At 40.4% G+C, this 24,039-nt stretch overlaps 1 protein-coding gene across 21 annotated transcripts in view; it reads left to right on the forward strand.

Moving 5' to 3' along the window:
- The window catches only part of ADGRL3 (adhesion G protein-coupled receptor L3), a 1,249,649-nt gene that overhangs the window by 506,443 nt on the left and 719,167 nt on the right, over positions 1–24,039 (forward strand). For 20 of the 21 annotated variants that reach the window (XR_013217764.1, XM_077272336.1, XM_077272380.1 and 17 more), the window contains one exon: positions 20,816–21,616. The exons of the other annotated variant lie outside the window; for it this stretch is intronic. Coding sequence is in view for 19 of the 20 variants with exons in the window: in XM_077272336.1 (XP_077128451.1) it covers positions 20,816–21,616 (801 nt within the window). In the remaining variant the exon portion in view is untranslated. The remainder of the gene's footprint in view (positions 1–20,815; positions 21,617–24,039) is intronic. 21 annotated transcript variants of the gene reach the window in all.

The raw sequence follows: 24,039 nt of genomic DNA on the forward strand, positions 1-24,039 counted from the left end.
CCACCGGGGGAGCCCAGAATCCAAATTCACAACAGGATCCCCCCCGGAGCATGATCATATCCACCTCCGCAGGTCCCTCTGCGAATACCATGGGTTTCGGGGAGCTAGCCTGGGATCCACTAATTGGGATAAGTGGGGCTGTCATCTGCCTCAGGCCACTGTCGTCCCGGGGTAGCTGGTAACGTACCCCTCGAGTTGGTGGAATTGGAAAGGGGCCCAGCAGGGTTTCATCGGGCCCAGGGGTTGCTGCAGAGCTGGTGGCCGGGATACCCTCAAGGTGCGGTGGTGTGTCACCGAGGGCCTCGAAACCCTGATCGGGTGTGTATAGTGGTGGAGGGGAGTTGGGAATGTCCGTCAGGTCTTCTGCCGCTGGGGTCGTCAGGGTCATGCCCCTTACCTCTGCCAAATCGCTGCTATGCTTCCTTGGTGTCACTCTCCTTTGTTCCACGCTCCTACACGTCCACTAAACACTGTCCTTTCCTTCTTGTTCTCTCAATCCTGGAGCAGCAGCAACTCTGGCTGCACGGCCCCATACACGTCTCTCTGCCTCAGACTGCTCCAGTCTGCTGTCTGGCACTAACCAACTCACTTTCCCTCCAAGCCAGAATCTATATTAGGTAAGTTCCCCCTAAACCAGGTTTAGAGCTCCCCTTTCTGGCCTGGAGTGTGAACTTCTTGTGTGCATTGTGTTTACCTGGTGAAACAGATCTTCCTTCGCTTCCAAGCGTGACATCACTCTCCCCGTGAGGAAAGCAATGCCAGTGTAACAATCAGGACCCTGGGGTGTTACATATATATCAGTAAGGGTCTGTTCACATTTTGTGTTTTGCCTCTTAAAAAAAAAAGCATTTTACTGTCCAAGGAAAATTGATGAGATTTGTGAAATGTCATGCAGATTTTGCTTATTTTTTCCTTGCAGATGTGAAGCAGTTTCAAATCTGCAGCATGTTAATTCTTTTAATGAATGGGAAAAAAGCACAAAAAAACGCATCAAAACTCATGCACAAAGATGGCAAAAATGTGCAGCCTTTTTCCTGCAAACACAGTATTTCCAGCAGATTTTATTGCTGCGAATTCTGAACCTGTGCACATACTCTAAGACATCTGTTTTTTCACATATGTGAAAAAAAAACTGACCGATTTTCATCACTGTTTTGGATCTGATTTTATCAGTGTGTCACATTTTACTGTCAGTGTTTCATCAGTGATTATCTCGTATGCAAAAGAAAAAATCCAAAGCTTCGCCTGTCCCTTGCACTGTTAAAGGGAACCTGTCACCCTCCTCCAGGGCCTATTAAAATAAAAGAGCCACCTTCAGCAGCACTAAGGCTGCATTCTGTGAAGGTGGCTCTTATGTTTATTATCCCTAGGAACGTTGAAATAATAAGTTTTATAAATTTCCCGCCATACCGCTATTGACTCAGGGAGGTATGTTTTCTCCCCCAGTCTTAACCGCCTCGCAGCCGTCCATCATCCCCCTCTGGCCTCCAGGCGCCGCCTCCTCTCTTTGTCATGATGTCACCGGCGCCTGCACTCTGCAATCAGTTCTTGGGCATGCACCGTGCGCGCTGCCCGGGAACTTACATCAGGTGATGTAAGGATATCGCACTTGCGTGTAGCAGAGGCCCCAGATCCTGCCCCGCAGTGTGTTATGATGTATTCACACTGCGGGCTGGTAATCTGGAGCCTGGGCAGTGAGGATCTCTGTCTCCCATCTCCCAGCTCACTATGACGCTGCCGACGTATTGCAGTGGAGGAAAGAGGGGGAGGGAGATGGGGACAGGCGCAGAGATCCTCACTGTGCAGGCGCCAGATTCCCAGCCCCGTGGTGTGAATACATCATGACACACTGCGGGGCAGGATCTGAGGCCTCCACTACACGCAGGCGAGATATCCTTACATCACCTGATGTAAGTTTCCGTGCAGCGCGCACGGCGCATGCCCGAGAACTGATTGCAGAGTGCAGGGGCCTGTGACGACACGAGAAAGAGAGGAGGGGGCGCCCGGAAGCCAGAGGGGGATGATGGATGTCTGAGAGGCGGTTGAGTCAGGGGGAGAAGACATACCTCCCTGACTCAATAGAGGCATGGCGGGAAATTTAAAAAACTCGTTATTTCAGCGTTCCTAGGGATAATAAACATAAGAGCCACCTTCACAGAATGTAGCCTTAGTGCTGCTGAAGGTGGCTCTTTTACTTTAATAGGCCTTGGGGGGGGTGACAGGTTCCATTTAAAAACAAACACAATGTGGATTGCACGCAGATGATTTTCAAGGACCTATATTGTTGTTTGGATGATTTTTCTCATATGACTTAGATAAAAATAAGACATCTCTGTAATTTCTTTTGTGCACACACAGAAATGCGAACAGACTTGCGAAAAAACAAGTACATGTGAACAGCCCTATAGATTGTAACGGATACATGCAATCAAAATTTGGTGTGACAACCCTTTGCCTTAAAATCTGCATCAAAGCACCAATTCTTTTACGTATGCTTGCACACAAATTTTGAAAGAACTCAGCAGGGGAGTTGTTCCAAAGTACAGTTGGTACGGAAAGTATTCAGACCCCTTTAAATTATTTAGTCTTTGTTTCATTGCAGCGATTTGTTAAATTCAAAAAAAGTTCATTTTTTCACATTAATGTACACTCTGCACCCCATCTTGACTGAAAAAACAGAAATGTAGAAATTTTTGCAAATTTAATAAGAAAGAAAAACTGAAATATCACATGGTCATAAATATTCAGACCCTTTGCTCAGTCACTCATATTTAAGTCACATGCTGTCCATGTCCTTGTGATCCTCCTGGAGATGGTTATACTTCTTCATTGGAGTCCAGCTATGTTTAATTAAACTGATAGGACTTGATTTGGAAAGGCACACACCTATCTATATAAGACTTCACAGTTCACAGTATATGTCAGACCAAATGAGAATCATGAGGTCAAAGGAACTAGCTAAGGAGCTCAGAGACAGAATTGTGGCAAGGCACAGATCTGGCCAAGGTTACAACAGAATTTCTGCAGTACTCAAGGTTCCTAAGAACACAGTGGCCTCCATAATCCTTCCATAATTGAAGTAGTTTGGGACCACCAGAAGTCTTCCTAGACCTGGCCGTCCAGCCAAACTGAGCAATCGTGGGAGAATAGCCTTGGTGAGAGAGGTAAAGAAGAACCCCAAGAACACTGTGGCTGAGCTCCAGAGATGCAGTAGGGAGATGGGAGAATATTCAACAAAGTCAACTATCACCGCAGCCTTTCACCAGTCGGGCCTTTATGGCTGAGTGGCCTGATGGAAGCCTCTCCTCAGTGCAAGACATATGAAATCCCGCATAGAGTTTGCTTAAAATTACATGAAGGACTCCCAGACTATGAGAAATACACACGCTTACAGGCCTTGGCATGCTATCAATCTATAATTATGGGGGTAGGACCAGTGTGATGATCCCTTGTAAAGGCCTAGTAAACGCATTTTTATTGTGTTGCCAATGTGATTTCCAGACCGATCCCCCGACTAGCATTACATTCAAGACAAAAGCAGAACTCATCACTGGAGAGAATAGATTTCCATTCCAGCCTCCATTGCCATCTTGCTTTGCACTATGATAGCCTTTGAGTGCGGTGTCGTGAGGTCAATGGATCTCCTGTCTCATCTTCCAATATTATGCAAACACCTTCTGAGGGTTTGTGTAAACGCTGATGCCTTATGCTTGATATCTGACATCCAATTTCACTTACAGTAAAGAATGGATCACTACACGCCAGACTTATAATCTGAAGATCCGCCTACGCTGAGTTTCTCATCTGTGCACCTTTCCTGTTATTACAGTTTGTCATTGCTCTCCGAATTACTGGGACACGCAACGTTAAACAGTGCTGATCTCTTGACCTATGCGTGTAGCAATCTGTCGGCGTGATAAACCAGTTTATCTCAGTTCAAGGATTCTGTTTCTCTCTGTTTGAGAAAAGTGGTGATAACTGGCACATCAATGAGCAGAAGGCAGTGCCCAATTATCTTACAAGATTTTTAAGGTTTCATGTGGCTAAAAAAAATGCTTTCAATCTGAATTTTATGACTCTCCCACATGCGTAATATTTGAGTTATGCAAAATAATACTCGGCACTCAAGAGGATTGCATCGAACAGAAGGATTTGTTTATTCGGTAACCTTTATAATTGACGTTTCGGTCCTAACACTTGTGCCTTCATCAGAACTGACTAACACCAGAGAGGGGAGAACACTGCTGCTTGAGCGCTGCTGTGTGTGACTTACGTCGTTAGAATATGTTGCTCTCATTGATTGGATTGATTGAAGTTAGGTGGTTCAAATTTGCAGACTTCTTCAATTCTATATTTTTTATTTTTCTTAAATACATAAATAGCATTGTGACTATCTTTAAATACTGTAAAAATATAACCTTAAAACATGTTAGAATTGCATTTTTTTCAGCATTTAATCCTACTTTGAATTTATTTACTATTTTTCAGTACATTAGGCCCAATTCATTAAAGCTTTTACTCCAGAGTTCTGGAATAAAAAGCTTTGAAAAGTGGCTAAATTTTGGCGCAATATTAGGTTACGCTACAATTTTGCAATTTCTTCCGGTCTTACGCCATTTTTGTCCAGCTCCTGCTTGTCAAATACATATCGAGCTGCTGTGTCCCTTGTTCCACAAAACTTACTCCTATCCCCGACTAGAGTAATGTTTGTGGCGTGTTGTACATATAGGGCAACATCACTTTTCAAACTCAACAGATTAATTGAGAGGCATTTGCATCATAATGAAGCAAGCCTTCTCATCAAGACCAGCAGTGAAAATGCCAGTCTTGATTAATCAGGGCCCTTGTGTGCAAAAATGTATGGTATTATTTAAAACTACAACTTGTCCTGTAAAAAACAAGTCCTATGATATGTCAATGGAAAAATAAAAAAACATGATAACTTTTGGAAGAAGTGGATGGAAAAATACTAACCATAAATGTGAAAATTGGCTGTGGATGGGGTGTCTAAGCTTGGGACCAAAGTCTGCAGGAACTCTGTGTCACTGCAGACTGCTGAATTGTGACAGTGTGCAGAGTAAGAATCATATAATGTTAGAGTTGGAAGGGACCTCCAGGGTTATTGTGTCCAACCCCCTGCTTAATGCAGGATTCACTAAATCATCTCAGACAGATGTCTGTTCAGCCCCTGTTTGAAGACTTCCATTGAAGGAGAACAACCTGTTCCACTCATTGATCACCCTAACTGTCAAAATATTTTTTCTAATATCTAATCTGTATCTTCTCCCTTTCAGTTTCATTCCATTGCTTCTTGTGTTTCCAAATGCAAATGAGAATAAGGAGGATCCCTCTACACTGCAACATCCCTTCAGATATTTGTAGACAACTATTAAGTCTCCTCTTAGCCTTGTGGTACCCTGTTTGAAACACTCTTCCAATTGGATGTGCAACCATTTATTACCACTGTTTGAGTACAATCCCTGAGCCAGTTATGAATCCACCTAACCGTAGACGTGTCAGTCCCATATTGGTCATTTTGTCAATAAGGATATTTTGAGATACTTTATCAAATACTTTGATGAAATTGAGATATATTATATCTCCCGCATTTCCCTGATCCACCCAGTCAGAAATTCCATCATGGAAGGAAATTAGATTAGTCTGGCATGACTTTTTTGTTACAAACCCATGCTGGCTCTGATTACTTACTGTATTCTTATCCAAGTACTTACATACATGCTGTTTAATAATTTGTTCAAAGATCTTTCCTGGTATTGAAGTAAGATCATTGGCCTGTGATTTCCTGGATTCATTTTCTTTCCTTTTTGAAGATACAGACAACATTTGCCCGTCTCCAGTCTTCTGGGACCTCTTAGTGGTTCTGTAATTTCCTCTGCTATGTCTTACAGTACAGTTCGCTAGGATATAATTCATCTAGACCATGAGATTTAAATTAATTTCAATTAGCTAAGTGTTCCTTCACCATCTCTCTGTTTATAGAAAGCGTGGATTCTTTTATTCCTTCAGTAGTACAGTGATCAGTTGATTTTACATTTGCTTTAGAGAAAACAGGTGCAAAATCGGAATGGCCTGCTCAACATAATTTTTAACAACTTCACCCTTTTTGTCCTATTAAAATCCTATAGCATCTTTGACTTTTCTTTTGCTTTTGCTTCTTTTACCCCCCAAATCCATTTTGATTGCTTTTGGTCTCCCTTGCGAGCCTCATTTCATTACTGGTCTTAGCTCTTCTAACGCTTGCCCTGCATTCCCTGCAGACAGCATTATATTTTTCTTTAGATATGTCCCCTCTTTCCATTTAATATACAATCCTTTTTTCCTTTTTATCAAGTGTTTATTTTCTGTGTTCATTCATCCTCGTCTCCTTAAATGCTTCCAATTCTTCATTCTTTTCAGGATTGTTACTGATTGTGAAGTGAGAATTTTATTTAGCAAAATCAACCATCCTTCTTGGAAATTTCTGTCCTTTAGAGCATCCATCCATTGAATATTTCCTACCCTCTTTCTGAGTTCATTAAAATCTGCCTTTCTGAAGTTTAACATTGAAGTCTGAGTCCTCGCAGGTCTTCCTCCTCTTGTAATCCAAAATTTGGAAATAGCATGATCGCTGACCCATAAATTCCCAGTCACTATTTCATCCTCAACCATTTCCTCCCTGTTGGTAAGAATTAGGTCCAAGATGATAGATCCTCTTGTTCTTTCTTCTACCTTTTGAAAGATAAAGTTGTCAGCAAGAGGAGATAAGAATTTTCTGAGTACATTGCTTTTGCCTGAGAGATTCCAAACAAATGTCTGTATAGTTAAAATCTCCCATCATCACTATGTTGTACTGTTTTGAGAACAAAGAAATCTGATATAAAAAGAGTTCATCCATGTCTTCAGGCTGTCCAGTAGCCTATAGTAAACACCTACAATAGTGTCCTTTCTGTTCTTCTCTTCTTACATTCCTACCCAAACAGTTTCTACAGAGCTACCATTCTCTAAAGGTTGGATCTCTATGGAGATATGCACTGCCCTAACATACAATAAAACACCTCCTCCCTTCTTTTTAAGCCTGTTTCTTATAAATAAGTTATAGCCTCCAAGGTTTGTATTCCATTCATGTGTATCATCCCACCAGGTTTCAGTGATGCCCATGACATCATATCTCTATTCCTTGCTCCCTCTCTATTCCTTTGTTTCCCATGCTCTGTGTATTTGTATAGACACATTTTAGTTTGTAGTCGTTTTCTCTTGTTCCTCTATTTTCATTCAGAATTTGTTGTCTTTGTTCTTTATTTCCACGTCTAACAGCAGATTTCTCAACAAAATTCATTAGCTGCATATTTTTTCTGGCCGTATATTTCCCATCCTATATTGCTGTAGTTTACAGTTCTCCTGATGAGTGTAGAAGGCGTTTATCAAATATTTGGTTTCCGTCTTTTTGTCAGATGCAACTCACCTCTAGCAAGCAGTCCATCATACAAGTAATTCACTTCATGGTCAAGAATCCCAAAGCATTGCTGACAGCACCATCTATGAAGCCAGTTGTTCAACCGGAAGAGTCCGTTCAAACTCCTTATTCCTTGTCAATCCACTGGGAGGATGGATGAGGTGACGACATGCGCTCCCTGTTCCTTCACTTTTTGCATATACAGTGGTAAAAATAAGTATTTGATGCATTGCTGTTTTTGCAAGTTTTCCCACCTACAAAGAATGGAGAGGTCTGTAATTTTTATCGGAGATTCACTTCAACTGTGAGAGGCAGAATCTAAAAATAAAAAAGCTGAAAATCACAATGTAGGATTTTTAAATAAAGGAACTGCATTTTATTGCATGAAATAAGTATTTGATCACCTACCAACCAGCAAGAATTCTGCCTTTCACAGACCTGTTAGTTTTTCTTTAAGAAGCCATCCTACTCTGCACTCAATACCTGTATTAATTGCATCTGTTTGAACTCATTACCTGTATAAAAGACAACTGTCCACACACTCAATCAATCACACTTCTACCTCTTCACCATAGTCAAGACCAAAGAGCTATCTCAGGACACCAGGGATAAAATTATAGAACTGCACAAGCCTGGGATGGGATACAGGAGAATAGGCAAGCAGCTTGGTGAGAAGCCAACAACTGTTGGCACAATATTAGAAAAAGGAAGAAACGCACGATGACTATAAATCTTCGTCAGTCTGGGGCTCCATGCAAAATCTCGTCTAGTGGGGTAAGGATGATTCTGAGAAAGGTCCAGAATCAGCACAGAACTCCATGGTAGGACCTGAAGAGAGCTGGGATCACAGTCTCAAACATTGCCAATGGTAACACACTATGCTGTCAAGGAGTAAAATCTTGCAGGTCATGCAAGGTTCCCCTGCTCACACCAGCATATATGTCCACTTGAAGTTTGCAAATGACCATCTGGATGATCCAGAGGAGGCATGGGAGAAAATCATATGGTCAGATGAGATCAAAATAGAACTTTTTTGTATCAACTTCACTCACCGTGATTGGAGGTGGAAGAAGGATGAGTAGAACCCTAAGAACACTGTCGAAACCATGAAGCATGATGGGGGAAACATCATACTTTGGGGGTGCTTTTCTTCAAAGAGGACAGAACGACTGCACCGTATTGAAGGGAGGATGGATGGGGTCATGTATTGCGAGGTGTTGGCCAACAATTTTCTTCCTTCAGTAAGAACATTGAAGATGGGTCGTGGCTGGGCCTTCCAGCATGCCAATGACCCTAAACACACAGCCAGGGAAAATAAGGAGTGGCTCCATAAGAAGCATTTCAAGGTTCTGGAGTGGCCTAGCCAGTTTCCAGACCTGAACCCAATAGAAAATCTTTGGAAGGAGCTGAAACGCAATGTTCCCCAGTGACAGCCCCGAAACCTGAAAGATCTGGATGAGGAGTGTGTGCAAACTTGGTCAAGAACTACAGGAAACGTCTGACCTCTCTAACTGCAAACTAAGGTTATTGTACCAAATATTAAGTTCTGCTTTTCTATTGTATCAAATACTTATTTCATGCAATAAAATGCAAATTAATTATGTGAAATTCATAAAATGTGATTTTCTGCATTTTTTAAAGATTCTGTTTCTCACAGTTGAAGTGTGCCTACAATAAAAATTACAAACCTCTCCATTCTTTGTAGGTGGGAAAACTTGCAAAATTGGCAGCGTATCAAATAGTTATTTTCCCCACTACAGTTTCCAGGTCCTTTTTTGCTGTGTCATTTTGTTCCTGCGTGCATTAGTAGTTGTGGGTAGTCATCTGTAGAACTAAATAGTCTTGTTATCATATCAGACACATCTTTGATTCGGACATCTGGAAGATGGCACACTCCTCGTGAGGTGATTTCCAGGCAGCAGATAGCGGCTTCTGTTCCTCTCAGTAGGAAGTCCCCCATGATCACCACTCTCCTTATCTTCTTCACCACAGCACTTCTTTTACTCCCTTTAAGATGCTTCTGTTTGCTTCTTGTTGTGTTTTTTTGTGGGCAAAACACTTTAATGATTTACATCTTTGTTGTTGTCCTACATGAGAGCCTGGTAGCGGTTCTTCAGCGGTATGGGTGCTGACTACTCCTCATCCTCCTGTTTCTTTGGGTCACATGCTTCCATTTCTTTTCTTCTCCAGGTACGTTAAAAGTTGCTTCTCTTCAAACATTCTGAATATTTATTTCTACTCTGTTATTAGCTTCTGCAGGAAAGCTGAAACGTTCTTCTCATTCTGAAGAGATTCTTTTCTCTATCAAGGAAATCCTTATCTTTAATGAGCTGTAGTGTTACTATTCTTTCCTGAAGCCTTTGTACCTTTATATCTAACAGAGTCACAAGCTTGCATTTCTGGCACTTAAAGTTTGTCTTTTCCTCTGGCAAGTCTGTATACTGTACACATAGCGCGCATTGCAGTTCACCATATGGGTAATCTCCTCTATGTTGAGCAAAATGAATTATTGCCGAACTGCTGAAAAGATTGATGATTTCCTTCAAACCGCTCGATCCAGCTACACCCAAAGATTTTCAGACTCGCGGCAACTCTTCACTCTTCCCAGAATGCACTGTACATATGCAAATTACCTCCTTCAAGCTTCAATTTTAATTCTATTTCATTGCGACCAGGCAATTCTGTAACTGCATGTATTTGATTTGTATGCTAGCGGTCACAAGCCAACTTGACTCATGTAGCTTTTGTTAACTCACTTTTATGGAGAAAAGTTGAACATGTCTAGTGAGCATGTGTCTGACTGTTTGCATTGTGGAATCATGATAGCATGAGTATTTAGCTTACTTATATAGCGTCATTAATTGCACAGTGCTTTACAGACATCAGAGTACTACACACTGTCACGATTCATCAGTATACTGTCACAGAGTACTTGCAGACCTTTGTCCCAAGCCTGCACCACCCCTTTATTAAATAATAAACTGTATTTCTAAGAAACAAAAACTTGATTTTCGAGGTGAGTGCACTTTATTTAACAATTTATTCAATTTTCATATATAATAAATTTCTTCAGTATATATCTCTCTATCACTGGGATGTAGTCTGGGCTTTGCCAGAATGTCATCTCACACCCTCCAGCACAGAAGGCAGCAGACTTAACTGTGAATGACAGACTGCATTGCTGCACACAGGAGAATTTTCTGTCACTACATCTCTACATGCTGTTCTTCTTTATGGGCACATTGTTCTGGCACAAGGAGATCAAGCTGGATATACCTCTATACCTCTATGTATTAAATACACAAATAAATGAATACATGAATAAATAAATGTTGTATACAACATTTTATTCAGAAATATATTAATATAATTAATAAATATTATATTACTAGCTGAAGAGCCTGGCGTTGCCCGGGCATAGTAACTAACTGTGGTTAGTTATAACAAATTATAATGATGCACATAAAAACATTTCACATCATATATTCAACACTGACCGTTATTTGGTCAGTATTTTTACCTGAGTATTTGTAAGCTAAAACTTGGAGTAAAACAGTCAGAGGAAAAGTATATTAGAAACACGCCACCACTTCTGTATTTTTCTCCTACTCATGGTTTTGTGATTTTGGCTTATAAATACTGAGGTGAAATACTGACCAAATACTGAACATGTGAGTGTGGCCTTATACACAGCCTCCACCTGCAGCGCTTCACTCTTCTCTATACATAGCCACATACTGCAGCAGCACTTCACTTCTCTCAATTTTCCATCACGCCTCTCATTTTCCCAATCACATCTGTCATTTTCCCCCTCACATCTCTAATTTCCCCCTCACTCCTCTCATTTTCCGCCTCACACCTCTCATTTTTCCCCTCACTCCTCTTATTTTTCCCCCTCACACCTGTCATTTTGACTTCACACCTGTCATTTTCCAATCATTCCACTATTTTCCCCTCACTCCTCTCATTTTCCACTCACACCTCTTCATTTTCACCTCACACCTCTCATCTTCACCTCACACCTCTCATTTTCTCCTCTCACTCCTCTCATTTTCCGCTCACTCCTCTCATTTTCACCTCACTCCTCTCATTTTCACCTCACTCCTCTCTTCCCCTCACACGTGCACAGCAACTACCTGTTATGAGCACAGCGGTGTAATCCATGAGGCTCCTCCCTTTCCCTTGATGTCATGCCTCACAGGAGCAACTCCATTCTAGACACTACGGAGCTAGATGTGGCCTGTGCCTGTCGCGCACTGATACTCTGAAGGCAGCGGCCCTGATTGTAGCTCGCACTGGCTGGGATGTTGCAGCCGGTGAGTTTTGCAGGGTGACTTTCAAGGTGAATGTGTCTCCGCCCGTGCGCTAACAACGTGGGCCGTGTGAATGGGACTTTGTTGTGGAATGAGTGTGGCTATGTGAAGTGGGCGGGACTGTGTGGAGTGGGCATCGCTTGATACATACATACTTCACCCACACATACATATACCCAGCTTTATATGTATAGATTATTTATTCTGGAGAAGAACAGACTTCAACGGATGGAGAGGATTAATGTAAAACAATTTAATTTAATGTACAGGTATATTCAATCATTTCCTCAGGAGGAACCAAATGATCACAGCAACGTACAGGAGCAGAAGAAATTATTATGCTTCACAGACTGTCCAGGTTTCAGTTGAGGGCACAGCAGAAGTTGGGCTATAGCCTTGACCTAATGGGATGGGACATCTCCCTCAATATGAGATTGCCCCATAGGTGGTTGTGAGGTAGAATTTAGGAAAAGGTATGAAAATATGTCAACATACAGTATAGTATTATGCAGATTCACCTTTAGCTATACTTGCCAACTTTTTGAGCCATATCTGTTTAACTTTTCAGTCAGCGTAGCTATATGACTGCTTGTTTGTTATGTAATAAGTTCTATTTTTAATATTATTTTGGGGTACATAATGTGTTGAAAAACTTTCATTATTTGGTTTTACTACTTTTTTACATCTGAGGAGTTGACAGTTTAATTGGCACCACTTTGGGGTACATGTGATTTTTTATATTGCTTATTTTCTCACTTTATTCTAACTTGTAAGGAATACATTTTTACTTTAGTTCCTGTTGCAGATTTGAGCTTCAATGACCTTGATCAGTCATATAATATACAAGTGTATTCAACTTGTCAGCATAATGCTACTAGGCATTTTGTTAGACTCAGCCTCTGGCAGAGTATAATAGAAGGGCTTTGATGTCAACAATAGGGTTCATAGTTGGACCCCCTATGACCTTGACAATGCATTGAAACCACTGCTGTCAGATCCCCTGGTGGGTTGATGGGCTGACAGAAGGAGCCCCCTTGCATGATCAGTACTCACACAATCAGCATGGCATATACAGTATATTCATCATGGAGCATTTTTTAAGTGCTAATGAGGTATATATCAGCAGATTAGGGGTTAACAGCTACACCACAATTACCCCATGTCTAGTAGCAGCGTTGTAGATATAATTTTCTCACACACCTCAACCATAAACCTTATAAATTATCAGGGTAAATGAACCTACAGTGTGACTTTACAAGCCACAGCATATAATTGTATGCTCATAATTATACGAGATTGCAAATATTTGTAATTTCCACTTAGTGGCAACTTACAAGGGAAGAAAGGAATCTAATCCATCTTCTTTCCCTGTATGGATTTAGATGACTTAATGAGAGGTAATAACATGCCCGTTTTTTAATGTTATCACTTCTACCTGTCAGGGGGACATTTGCTGGTATGGGGTGCTCTCTTATATATTATGGGTAGAACTGTCTATGTTGTACTAAGTAGTTCTCCCACGCAGGGATTACAAAAGCAATGCAGACAGACACCGGCAACACGTGTAATGGCTGCAAAAACTCTAGAACAGAAGTATATGGCTAATATATAGTAATAATGACCTAACACTGATGACGCTTTGTCTGTACTTGCAATAGTGCGATAGCAAACACTTCAGCAGCTCCCCTGCTGTTTCTTTCACAATGGAGCACAGCACAGATCCCCACTACAAGGTGATAAGTCCCTCTCTTGGCAGCAATTCCCTGCAGTAGATCCTGCCTGGCCACTTGTACCCTATTGTGGCCTACTCACCTTATTATAGACTCACAGTTTCTCACACATAGACCACTGTGTCTGGATGTTTCTGGTGTGGTGATTCCTCTCAGGTTTCTGCACTTTACTTGTGCAGCAGTCCTCAACCTCAATAAGTCTCTATGTTCCTCATTGTTGTGGCAAATCTTTGCTCTTGTGGCAGCTTATCCTTGTGCTGTCCATGGATATGCTCTTCACTCACTGTTAAAAGCCTCTATAAAGCCCACAGTTTTTTTGTTCTGGTGGTTCTTGTATACAAGTGAACTAATCTATTTCACCTGGGGCAGAGCACATCAATTGCAATGCAAGTTGGGGCTTCTTGCCTGCTCGCTTTGTTCATAATTAGTCCTTAGAGAGGTGGCACTTAAATTCACAAGTTCTGCTCACTCATTACTTGCTAGATTTTTTCTTACAAATGTATTCAACTGAGCCTTCTCCCATCTTGCTTCTGCAATTTTACACAGCAAGTTCAGTGTGGTAATTGTTAAAATTACAAATGTTTGTAAAAACAAGCAAATTACCACTTACTAAAAATCATCCCTGTTCTAGACAAGGAGTGCAGGGCTTGCAAGGTCTTTGATATAGACCTTGCAAGCGCTGTTTTGATGATGACTGGATCTGGCCATGTTTAGTGCCCTTGTGGTACTCTGCGATCAACCTCTGCTTGCAGCATTTACTGTAAAAGACAATGATTATAGGCATAATAAATTCTGTGCCATAAAGGATCAATGGAGCCAAGGTGTTATGACTATTAAAAAAAGCACACGCGTTTAACATACAAATCAGGAGCAACAAATACCTGAACCAAAGTCCATATTCAGACTAGGAAAGTCCCTAATCTGACCCTGATTTGTCCCTGCCTGACCGCAGAGGTTGGTACCCTGAATATTCGCAATGGCGCCCTGACCGAACACCAACTTACCCTGCACCATCTCTATAAATAGTGTGCAATATTAAAACTATAAAAAAATAATACCTAATAATGACTATAATGACACAAAACTCTGAGGAAATGGCATTGGCCTATAAATGTTGTCACACAGTCACACAGGAAAATGGAAGACGACCTACTCAACAAACGGAAAATGTGGAAAATCTCCCAGACCCCAAAGGAAAAGAAAGGTAAGGGTCCTGGGGACGAAGACACACAACCAAACCATAGGAAAAGCAATAGAGATTAAAGTGAACCTGTCAGCAGGATTTTGCTCAGTGTGTAGTTTACATACAGTAAACTACACACAGTGTCAGGTCGGCGCCATTAAACTGATTAAAATGATATCTTGGTTGATGAAATCCTTGGTTGTTTAATCTTTACTTGTAGTTTTATCGTGCTCGGGGGCAGCCTGTGCGGTGGTCTTTATGTGGTGTTCTGCTTACTTATGCTTGTTTGTGGGCTTATGACATGTCACTGATCCCTCAGTGACCTTCCCTCTATTTTACGTACTGAATATACTGTTGTTTGAAGAAAAAAAACAACATTCACCATCCAGGCGCCGGCAGCGGCCTGTGCTGTAGCATTGTACAATATATAATATCGCCTTCCAATAGATGCTACTTCGCAGGCTCTGCTGCCGGCGCCATTTTAATAGAGAAAAGAAAATTAAGCTCCATCAGTATGGCACCGGTGACACCTGCGCAGTAGCCTTTATTGTGATTTTGCGGGAGAACAAAACATTTGGCTCCATCAAATTGTGTCGGTGGCTGCGCCTGTGCAGTAGCATCTATCACGTTCCGATAGACGCTACTGCACAGGCACCATCTTGATGGAGCTTAATTTTTTTTCTTTAGCAAAATGGCACCGGCAGCTGGGTCTATTGTAATGCAATGATGAATGTTGTTTTTTGTTTTTTTTCCAAACAGTAGTATATTTAGTATGTAAAATAGGGGGCAGGTCATTGAGGGATCAATGACCTGTCATAAGCCCTTAAGGATGAATATCTAAGCAGAGCACCACATGAAGACCCCCCCACAGACTGTCCCAAAGCATGACAATCTCAGTAACTGAAAACTGAAAATAAAGATTAAACAACAAATACAAGACGGATTTCATCAACCAAGGTATCATTTTAATCAGTATAATGGCGCCAACCTGACACTGTGTGTAGGTTACTGAGCAGTGAGCGTAATCCTGCTGATAGGTTTCCTTTAACTAGATAAATTAATCCCTAGATGAGGCACTTGAAGTATAGCCAGCAAGGATGCAGGTGTAGGGTAAGTATAAAGAGCCCCTCCAAGAAGTGATAAGACAGAACCAAATTGGAAAGCGGTAGACACCTGAATAGAAGCAAACCAACTAAAAGAAAGAAAAGACAAAAGAATCATCAGCATTTGGGCAGAAGCCAAATTGGCTGCGGCTCAGCAAAAAGGGAACCCGACCACACAGCAGCGGATCACTGGATCAAGTCCTGAAACTGGTGCATGACACAAGGATCCAAGAGATCCAGAACGTGATTTGTTGCCTATTTGTTTCAAAGTGACAACACTTTTTCTTCAGGTCAAACCACAGATCCTGAAAAAAAAGTATGATATATAAATATGATTGTTATGGAAAAGGGTATAAAGAGCAGACAAGTATTTTATTTATTTTCCCACCAGTATATGCAAAAAAGATAATAAAAAGAGTATAAAGATAACAAATAAATTAGCTGTCAAATATAACAAACTAGATGGTGGCTCGATTCTAACGCATTGGGTATTCTAGAATATGTATGTATGTATGTATGTACGTCGCGCTTAGCACAGCCACGTAGTATATAACACAGCCACATAGTATATAACTCAGACAGCCATGTAGTATATACCACAGCCACGTAGTATATAGCACAGCCACGTAGTATATAGCAGCCACATAGTATATAGCAGCCACATACTATATAGCACAGCCCACATAACACAGACAGCCACGTAGTATATAGCACAGCCACATAGTATATAACAGCCGCATAGTATATAGCAGCCACGTATGATATATCGCACAACCCATGTAATATATAGCACAGCCCACGCAGTATATAACACAGGCCACGTAGTATATAGCAGCCAGGCAGTATGTAACACAACCCACGTAATATATAGCACAGCCCACGTAGTATATAACACACATCGGGTATTCTAGAATATGTATGTATGTATGTACGTACGTTACGCTTAGCACAGTCACGTAGTATATAGCACAGCCATGTAGTATATAGCACAGCCACGTAGTATATAGCAGTCACATTGTATATAGCAGCCACATAGTATATAGCAGCCACATACTATATAGCACAGCCCACATAACACAGACAGCCACGTAGTATATAGCACAGCCACATAGTATATAACAGCCGCATAGTATATAGCAGCCACGTATGATATATCGCACAACCCACGTAATATATAGCACAGCCCACGCAGTATATAACACAGGCCACGTAGTATATAACACAGCCCACGCAGTATATAACACTGCCCACGTAGTATATAGCAGCCAGGCAGTATGTAACACAGCCCACGTAATATATAGCACAGCCCACGTAGTATATAACACACATTGGGTATTCTAGAATATGTATGTATGTACGGCGCGCTTAGCACAGCCACGTAGTATATAACACAGCCACGTAGTATATAACACAGACAGCTACGTAGTATATACCACAGCCACGTAGTATATAGCACAGCCACGTATTATATGGAAGCCACCTAGTATATAGCAGCCACATAGTATATAGCAGCCACATAGTATATAGCACAGCCCACGTAATACAGACAGCCACGTAGTATATAGCACAGCCACATAGTATATAGCAGCCACGTAGTATGTAACACAGCCCATGCAGTATATAACACTGCCCACATAGTATATAGCAGCCAGGCAGCATATAACACAGCCCACGTAATATATAGCACAGCCCACATAGTATATAACACAGGCCACGCAGTATATAACACTGCCCAAGTAGTATATAGCAGCCAGGCAGTATATAACACAGCCCACGTAGTATACAGTATAGCAGTGTAGGCACCATATCCCTGTTAGAAAAAGAATTAAAATAAAAAATAGTTATATAACTCACCCTCCGTCGTCCACCGAAGCTGTCCCAATGCTCGCGATGCGGCAGCCAGCTTCCATTCCCAGTGATGCATTGCGAAATTACCCAGATGACTTAGCGGTCTCGCGAGACCGCTAATTCATCTGGGTAATTTCACAATGCATCTCTGGGAACAGAAGCTGGCGGCAGCATCGCGCGCATCGGTGGACGTCGGAAGGTGAGAATAGCACAATTTTTTTATTTTTTTAAATTATTTTTAACAATATATCTTTTTATTATTGATGCTGCATAGCCAGCATCAATAGTAAAAAGTTGGTCCGGGATGGGGCGACACACTGGCGCTGACTGGAGGGGAGTAGGGAGGGGGCACTGACTGGAGGAGAGTAGGGAGGGGCCAATTCGCGGCCGTAAGCCTGTCGCTGATTGGTCGCGGCCTGCCAGCCGCGACCAATCAGCGACACGGGATTTCCGTTACAGACAGACAGAAAGACAGAGAAACAGACGGAATTACCCCTTAGACGATTATAGAAAAGATCTAGTTTAATATTCGAATGAGAAAAACGTACAGCTTTTTAAACAGTAGGTATGAAAACTGCAACAATGTCTGATGTTGAATTGGTAGATAATAGTAGTTTTCAAGGACATCTTATGGAAGGACAAGCTGGGTGTGCAGAGAGTTGTGGAGTGGTCTGGGTTCTTGAGGAAGAATCAATTACTACTGTCTTCTTCAGTGCTGTGATTTCCCTTGCATGGAGGAATCTAAAAGTTATGGTTCTCACAATTTTTTGAAGAGTAGTATAATAATTAAGAACTATATATACCTGGAATTGCCATAATTTTACTGCATTGGAGCATAAAGCTGCCAGGTTATATTCACCACACAGAGTAAAAATGTAACCTTAGGAACAATAGCAGCATTTTTTTTTCATCCACATAAAATGTTTTCCCAGATTTTCAGTTTATTTTACAGTAAATTGAATAGAGTAAAACCAAATTACAACTCGTCCTACAAAAAAAGTTATGACTCTTAAAGATGGAAAAAAAAGGTGAAACTGTAAAAATGAAAATTCTTGATGTCCATGTAAGAATGAAAATTGTCCAATTGTTCGTTGTCCATTTGTCCAACCTTATTGACATTCAATAGAAATTCCCAGAAAACAGAATGCAAACTTTGGTAATTGTTCATCATCCCTATAATCCAAAGTCAATTTACAGATAAACCCTTTAAGACAGATATTTTTCTTTTTTTTCCTTCCCTTGTTACAAAAGTCATAATTTTTTTCTCTTTTCTGTTGATATAACCATATGTGGATTTGATTTTTGTAGGAAAAGTTTTAATTTTGAACAAAACCATTCATTGTAGCATATAAAACATAAATCCGCCATTGCTTTTTGGGTTTTGTTTTTAGGGCGTTCATTGTATGGTAAAAGTGACAAGGCACTTGAGTATGATTATGGTGATGATAAACTCCTAAATTTTTTTATTTATAAATGTATTTTCATGGTTAAAAAAATATCAAAACCTTGTAAAAAAAAATGTTTTTTTTTCTGTCGCCATTTGCTGAGAGAACCATGGTTGCATGATAAACTGTAATTTTTGTTAATACCATTTTTGGTACATGCAACATTTTCGATGATTTAATTGCATTTTGTTAGCAAAGTGCGGTGACTGAAAAACTGCAATGCTGGAATTTTTGGCATTTAAAGTACATTGTAAATAATTAACATTTTGATTGGTGATTTTGGACATAAATATTTATTTCCACTTTTTTTCAATCACCATAGGGGTCCTGATCCTGTAGTATATATTGTAATTGCCATTAACCTATGAAGCCCTGACTGAGCTTCATAGGAGGACTAAAATGCAGCCAGGGAAGCTTTCCCCAGACTCCTGGCTGCCATCGTAAGTCATTGGCTCCCCATGATCGGTTTGTGGGGGTGGATGTCAGTTGCTGTCACAGGCAAATTCCAACTATGTAACACAGCCGACATCTGCCGCATATGGAGCGGGCTCAACTCAATTCACCCCGCAGCACCCTGTGATGAAAATGTACGTCATAGCTTGTTAAAGGGTTAAACAAGTCATAAATAAGTCGCCATCACTGCTTACAAGTCTTTGGTAAATACAGATGTATTTTTTTCATCTCTAGTACCAAAAATAGGAAATGTACCCAAAATTTCACTTTCTTTTGCTTGCAAAAAATGAGCCCTCACACAGCACTTTCTACTGAAAAATATGAAGTAGTTGTAGGACCAAAAAAAGCAGCCAAACTTTTTTTCTATGTCTTTCTGCACAAAAGCAGTAAAACTTTAAAGAAAATTATATATTTTTTTTATTATCATTATTATTGATAAGCAGATTAGAACAATTTTGCAAAGGGTGAATTGTTTTAAAAACAATAAAAACTGTAATAAAAAGTATTCAAAAAGTCATATGTGCCACAAAATGGCACCATTAAAACTACAGCTCATCACACCAAAAACAAGACGTCACACAGCTCCTTTGACAGAAAAATATAAACTATATGGCTCTGTGAATATGAACGCAAATGATTATTTTTTTTTGCAGTTTATTGTACAAAAGTAATAAAACGATATAAATTTAGTATTGCTGTAATCGTCAGGATTACCGCATACATCACTGCTGCAGCCAGTCACTGAGCTCATAGCTTATACTGAGCTCAGTGACTGTCTGCAGCAGTAACGTGCAGTGTAGTTGTGATGTCACCACTGTCGCCTATGAACAAAGACCAGAGCAGATCCAGAGAGCCGGGATGGGTGAGTTATTTTATACATTTACACCTTCGCGCAAACAAAATCTTATATTGCAAAACACCCTGAACTCTTGTGGCATGAGAAAAATTTAAAAACCTAAAAAAAAAAGAAGACTAAATTGCTGTTTTTTTTCCTTCTCAAAGAGTTAATTGAAGTTAGTTAATAAGTTATTTGTACTCGAAAATGGTGCCACTGACATATACAACTCATCCTACAAAAAACAAGCCCTCTTGCATAGCAATGAAAAAAAGGGTCCTGGAGTGTAACTATGGGAGAACAAAAAAAAGAAAATAGCCTTCTACCTATTGTTAAATGGCTGCTGTAGATTCTTTTTCATTCATTTGCTTTGTTTCCACCTTTATTCAGGACAGTTTTTCTTTACTACACTGTTGCTGACTGCTAATAAGAAAATATTTGTCTCCTTGCAGTGTTTCTTTGCCCTGGGATGCTAAAGGGAGTTTATCAGAGTGAACACTTATTTGAATCTGATCACCAATCAGGAGCATGGTGTAAAGATCCTTTGCAGGCATCTGATAAGATATATTACATGCCATGGACTCCCTATAGAACTGACACCCTAACAGAGTACTCTTCTAAGGATGACTTCATTGCTGGACGACCAACTACGACTTACAAGCTTCCTCATAGGGTAGATGGTACAGGCTTTGTTGTCTATGATGGAGCTCTCTTTTTTAATAAGGAACGTACCAGGAATATAGTCAAGTTTGACCTTAGGACAAGAATTAAAAGCGGAGAGGCTATTATCGCAAGTGCCAATTATCATGATACGTCTCCTTATAGATGGGGTGGTAAATCGGATATTGATCTTGCAGTTGATGAAAATGGACTCTGGGTCATTTATGCAACAGAACAAAATAATGGGAGAATAGTGATTAGTCAACTTAATCCTTATACCTTACGAATCGAAGGAACCTGGGATACTGCATACGATAAGCGCTCTGCATCCAATGCCTTCATGATTTGTGGGATATTGTATGTGGTAAAGTCTGTTTATGAAGATGATGATAATGAAGCCACTGGGAATAAAATCGATTATGTATATAACACAGACCAGGTCAGCGATGATTATGTTGATATACCATTCCCAAACTCTTATCAGTACATTGCTGCTGTGGATTACAATCCTCGGGACAATTTACTTTATGTATGGAACAATTATCATGTAGTGAAGTATTCTCTGGATTTCGGAATTTTGGACAGCAAATCAGGTATGTCTGCCATACATTTGACTACAGCATTGTTATATTAGTTTGCGATAGCATATTGGAGTATATATACAGTACAGACCAAAAGTTTGGACACACCTTCTCATTTAAAGATTTTTCTGTATTTTCATGACTATGAAAATTGTACATTCACACTGAAGGCTTTAAAACTATGAATTAACACATGTTGAATTATATACTTAACAAAAAAGTGTGAAACAACCAAAATTATGTCTTATATTCTAGGTTCTTCAAAGTAGCCACTTTTTGCTTTGATGACTGCTTTGCACACTCTTTGCATTCTCTTGATAAGCTTCAAGAGGTAGTCACCGGGAATGGTCTTCCAACAATCTTGAAGGAGTTCCCAGAGATGCTTAGAACTTGTTGGCCCTTTTGCCTTCACTCTGCGGTCCAGCTCACCCCAAACCATCTCGATTGGGTTCAGGTCTGGTGACTGTGGAGGCCAGGTCATCTGGCGTAGCACCCCATCCCTCTCCTTCTTGGTCAAATAGCCCTTACACAGCCTGGAGCCATGGGGTCATTGTCCTGTTGAAAAATAAATGTTGGTCCAACTAAACGCAAACCGGAAGGAATAGCATGCCGCTGCAACATGCTGTAGTAGCCATGCTGGTTCAGTATGCCTTCAATTTTGAATAAATTCCCAACAGTGTCACCAGCAAAGCACCCCCACACCATCACACCTCCTCCTTCATGCTTCACAGTGGGAACCAGGCATGTAGAGTCCATCCGTTCACCTTTTCTGCGTCACGCAAAGACACGGTGGTTGGAGCAAAAGATCTCAAATTTGGACTCATCAGACCAAAGCACAGATTTCCGCTGGTCTAATGTCCATTCCGTGTGTTCTTTAGCCCAAACAAGTCTCTTCTGCTTGTTGCCTCTCCTTAGCAGTGGTTTCCTAGCAGCTATTTTACCATGAAGGCCTGCTGCACAAAGTCTCCTCTTAACAGTTGTTGTAGAGATGTGTCTGCTGCTAGAACTCTGTGTGGCATTGACCAGGTCTCTAATCTGAGCTGCTGTTAACTTGCGATTTCTGAGGCTGGTGACTCGGATAAACTTATCCTCAGAAGCAGAGGTTACTCTTGGTCTTCCTTTCCTGGGGCAGTCCTCATGTGAGCCAGTTTCTTTGTAGTTCTTGATGGTTTTTGCCACTGCACTTGGGTACACTTTCAAAGTTTGCCCAATTTTTCAGACTGACTGACCTTCATTTCTTAAAGTAATTATGGACACTTGTTTTTCTTTACTTAGCTGCTTTTTTCTTGCCATAATACAAATTCTAACAGTCTATTCAGTAGGACTATCAGCTGTGCATCCACCAGACTTCTGCACAACACAACTTATGGTCCCAACCCCATTTATAAGGCAAGAAATCCCACTTATTAAACCTGACGGTACACCTGTGAATTGAAAACCATTCCCGATGACTACCTCTTGAAGCTCATCACGAGAATGCCAAGAGTGTGCAAAGCAGTCATCAAAGCAAAAGGTGGCTATTAATTATAATATAAGACATAATTTCAGTTGTTTCACACTTTTTGTTAGGTATATAATACCACATGTGTTAATTCATAGTTTTGATGCTTTCAGTGTGAACGCACAATTTTCATAGTAATGAAAATACAGAAAAATCTTTACATGAGAAGGTGTGTCCAAACTTTTGGCCTGTACTGTATATATATATATATATATATATATATATATATATATATATATATATATATATATATCTATTTCCCAACGTGTGTATATTTGGGCGATACACAAGTGTTATTGCCAAGCCAGGTGAGATAATATTTTTGTTGGCTAATTTGTGTGCGACTTTTAGGGTGTACATTTTAAGTATTAAATTTATTGTATTGCTTCTTGCAGCAGCTTTCTTATCAATGAAATTGATGACATATTGTAAGGATTCGCCAAACATTTCTAATAATTTGGACTACTGAGAGAATTTTTTCTTACAATTTTCCGCTGCACATTGGCCTCCTGCTGTGTGGGGAACTGCAATAATTCCCTATTTATGTAGTCTTTGCTTTTTGAGATAGTAAAAACAATTTCCTCTGTAAAATGTGGGATGTTGAGGGAAGAAACCCTGTAATAATTGGGTGCTAATACTATTTTTGGTTAGTAGCAGTTGGATGTACCATCATGTGTTTAGAAATGTTAGATATACCTGTAAAGAGATGCAAATTGACAAAAAGGGTAAAGGATCATGGCACGTGCTTAAAGGCTATTCAAGTTTGGTTCTCTGTCAGACACTTATTACATGTGATTTGAGCATTTCTGTTGCTTGAGGCAAAAGCTAAAATGTCTTCCCTCCACCCCCCCCCAAAAAAAAATTGCATTCAATATAAAAATTTTAAAAGCTCTTTTCCAGCTTAAATTTAACATTTATATGGGCTGTCTGCGTA

This window comes from Ranitomeya variabilis, chromosome 1, assembly GCF_051348905.1.
Source record: "Ranitomeya variabilis isolate aRanVar5 chromosome 1, aRanVar5.hap1, whole genome shotgun sequence".
NCBI lineage: Eukaryota > Metazoa > Chordata > Amphibia > Anura > Dendrobatidae > Ranitomeya > Ranitomeya variabilis.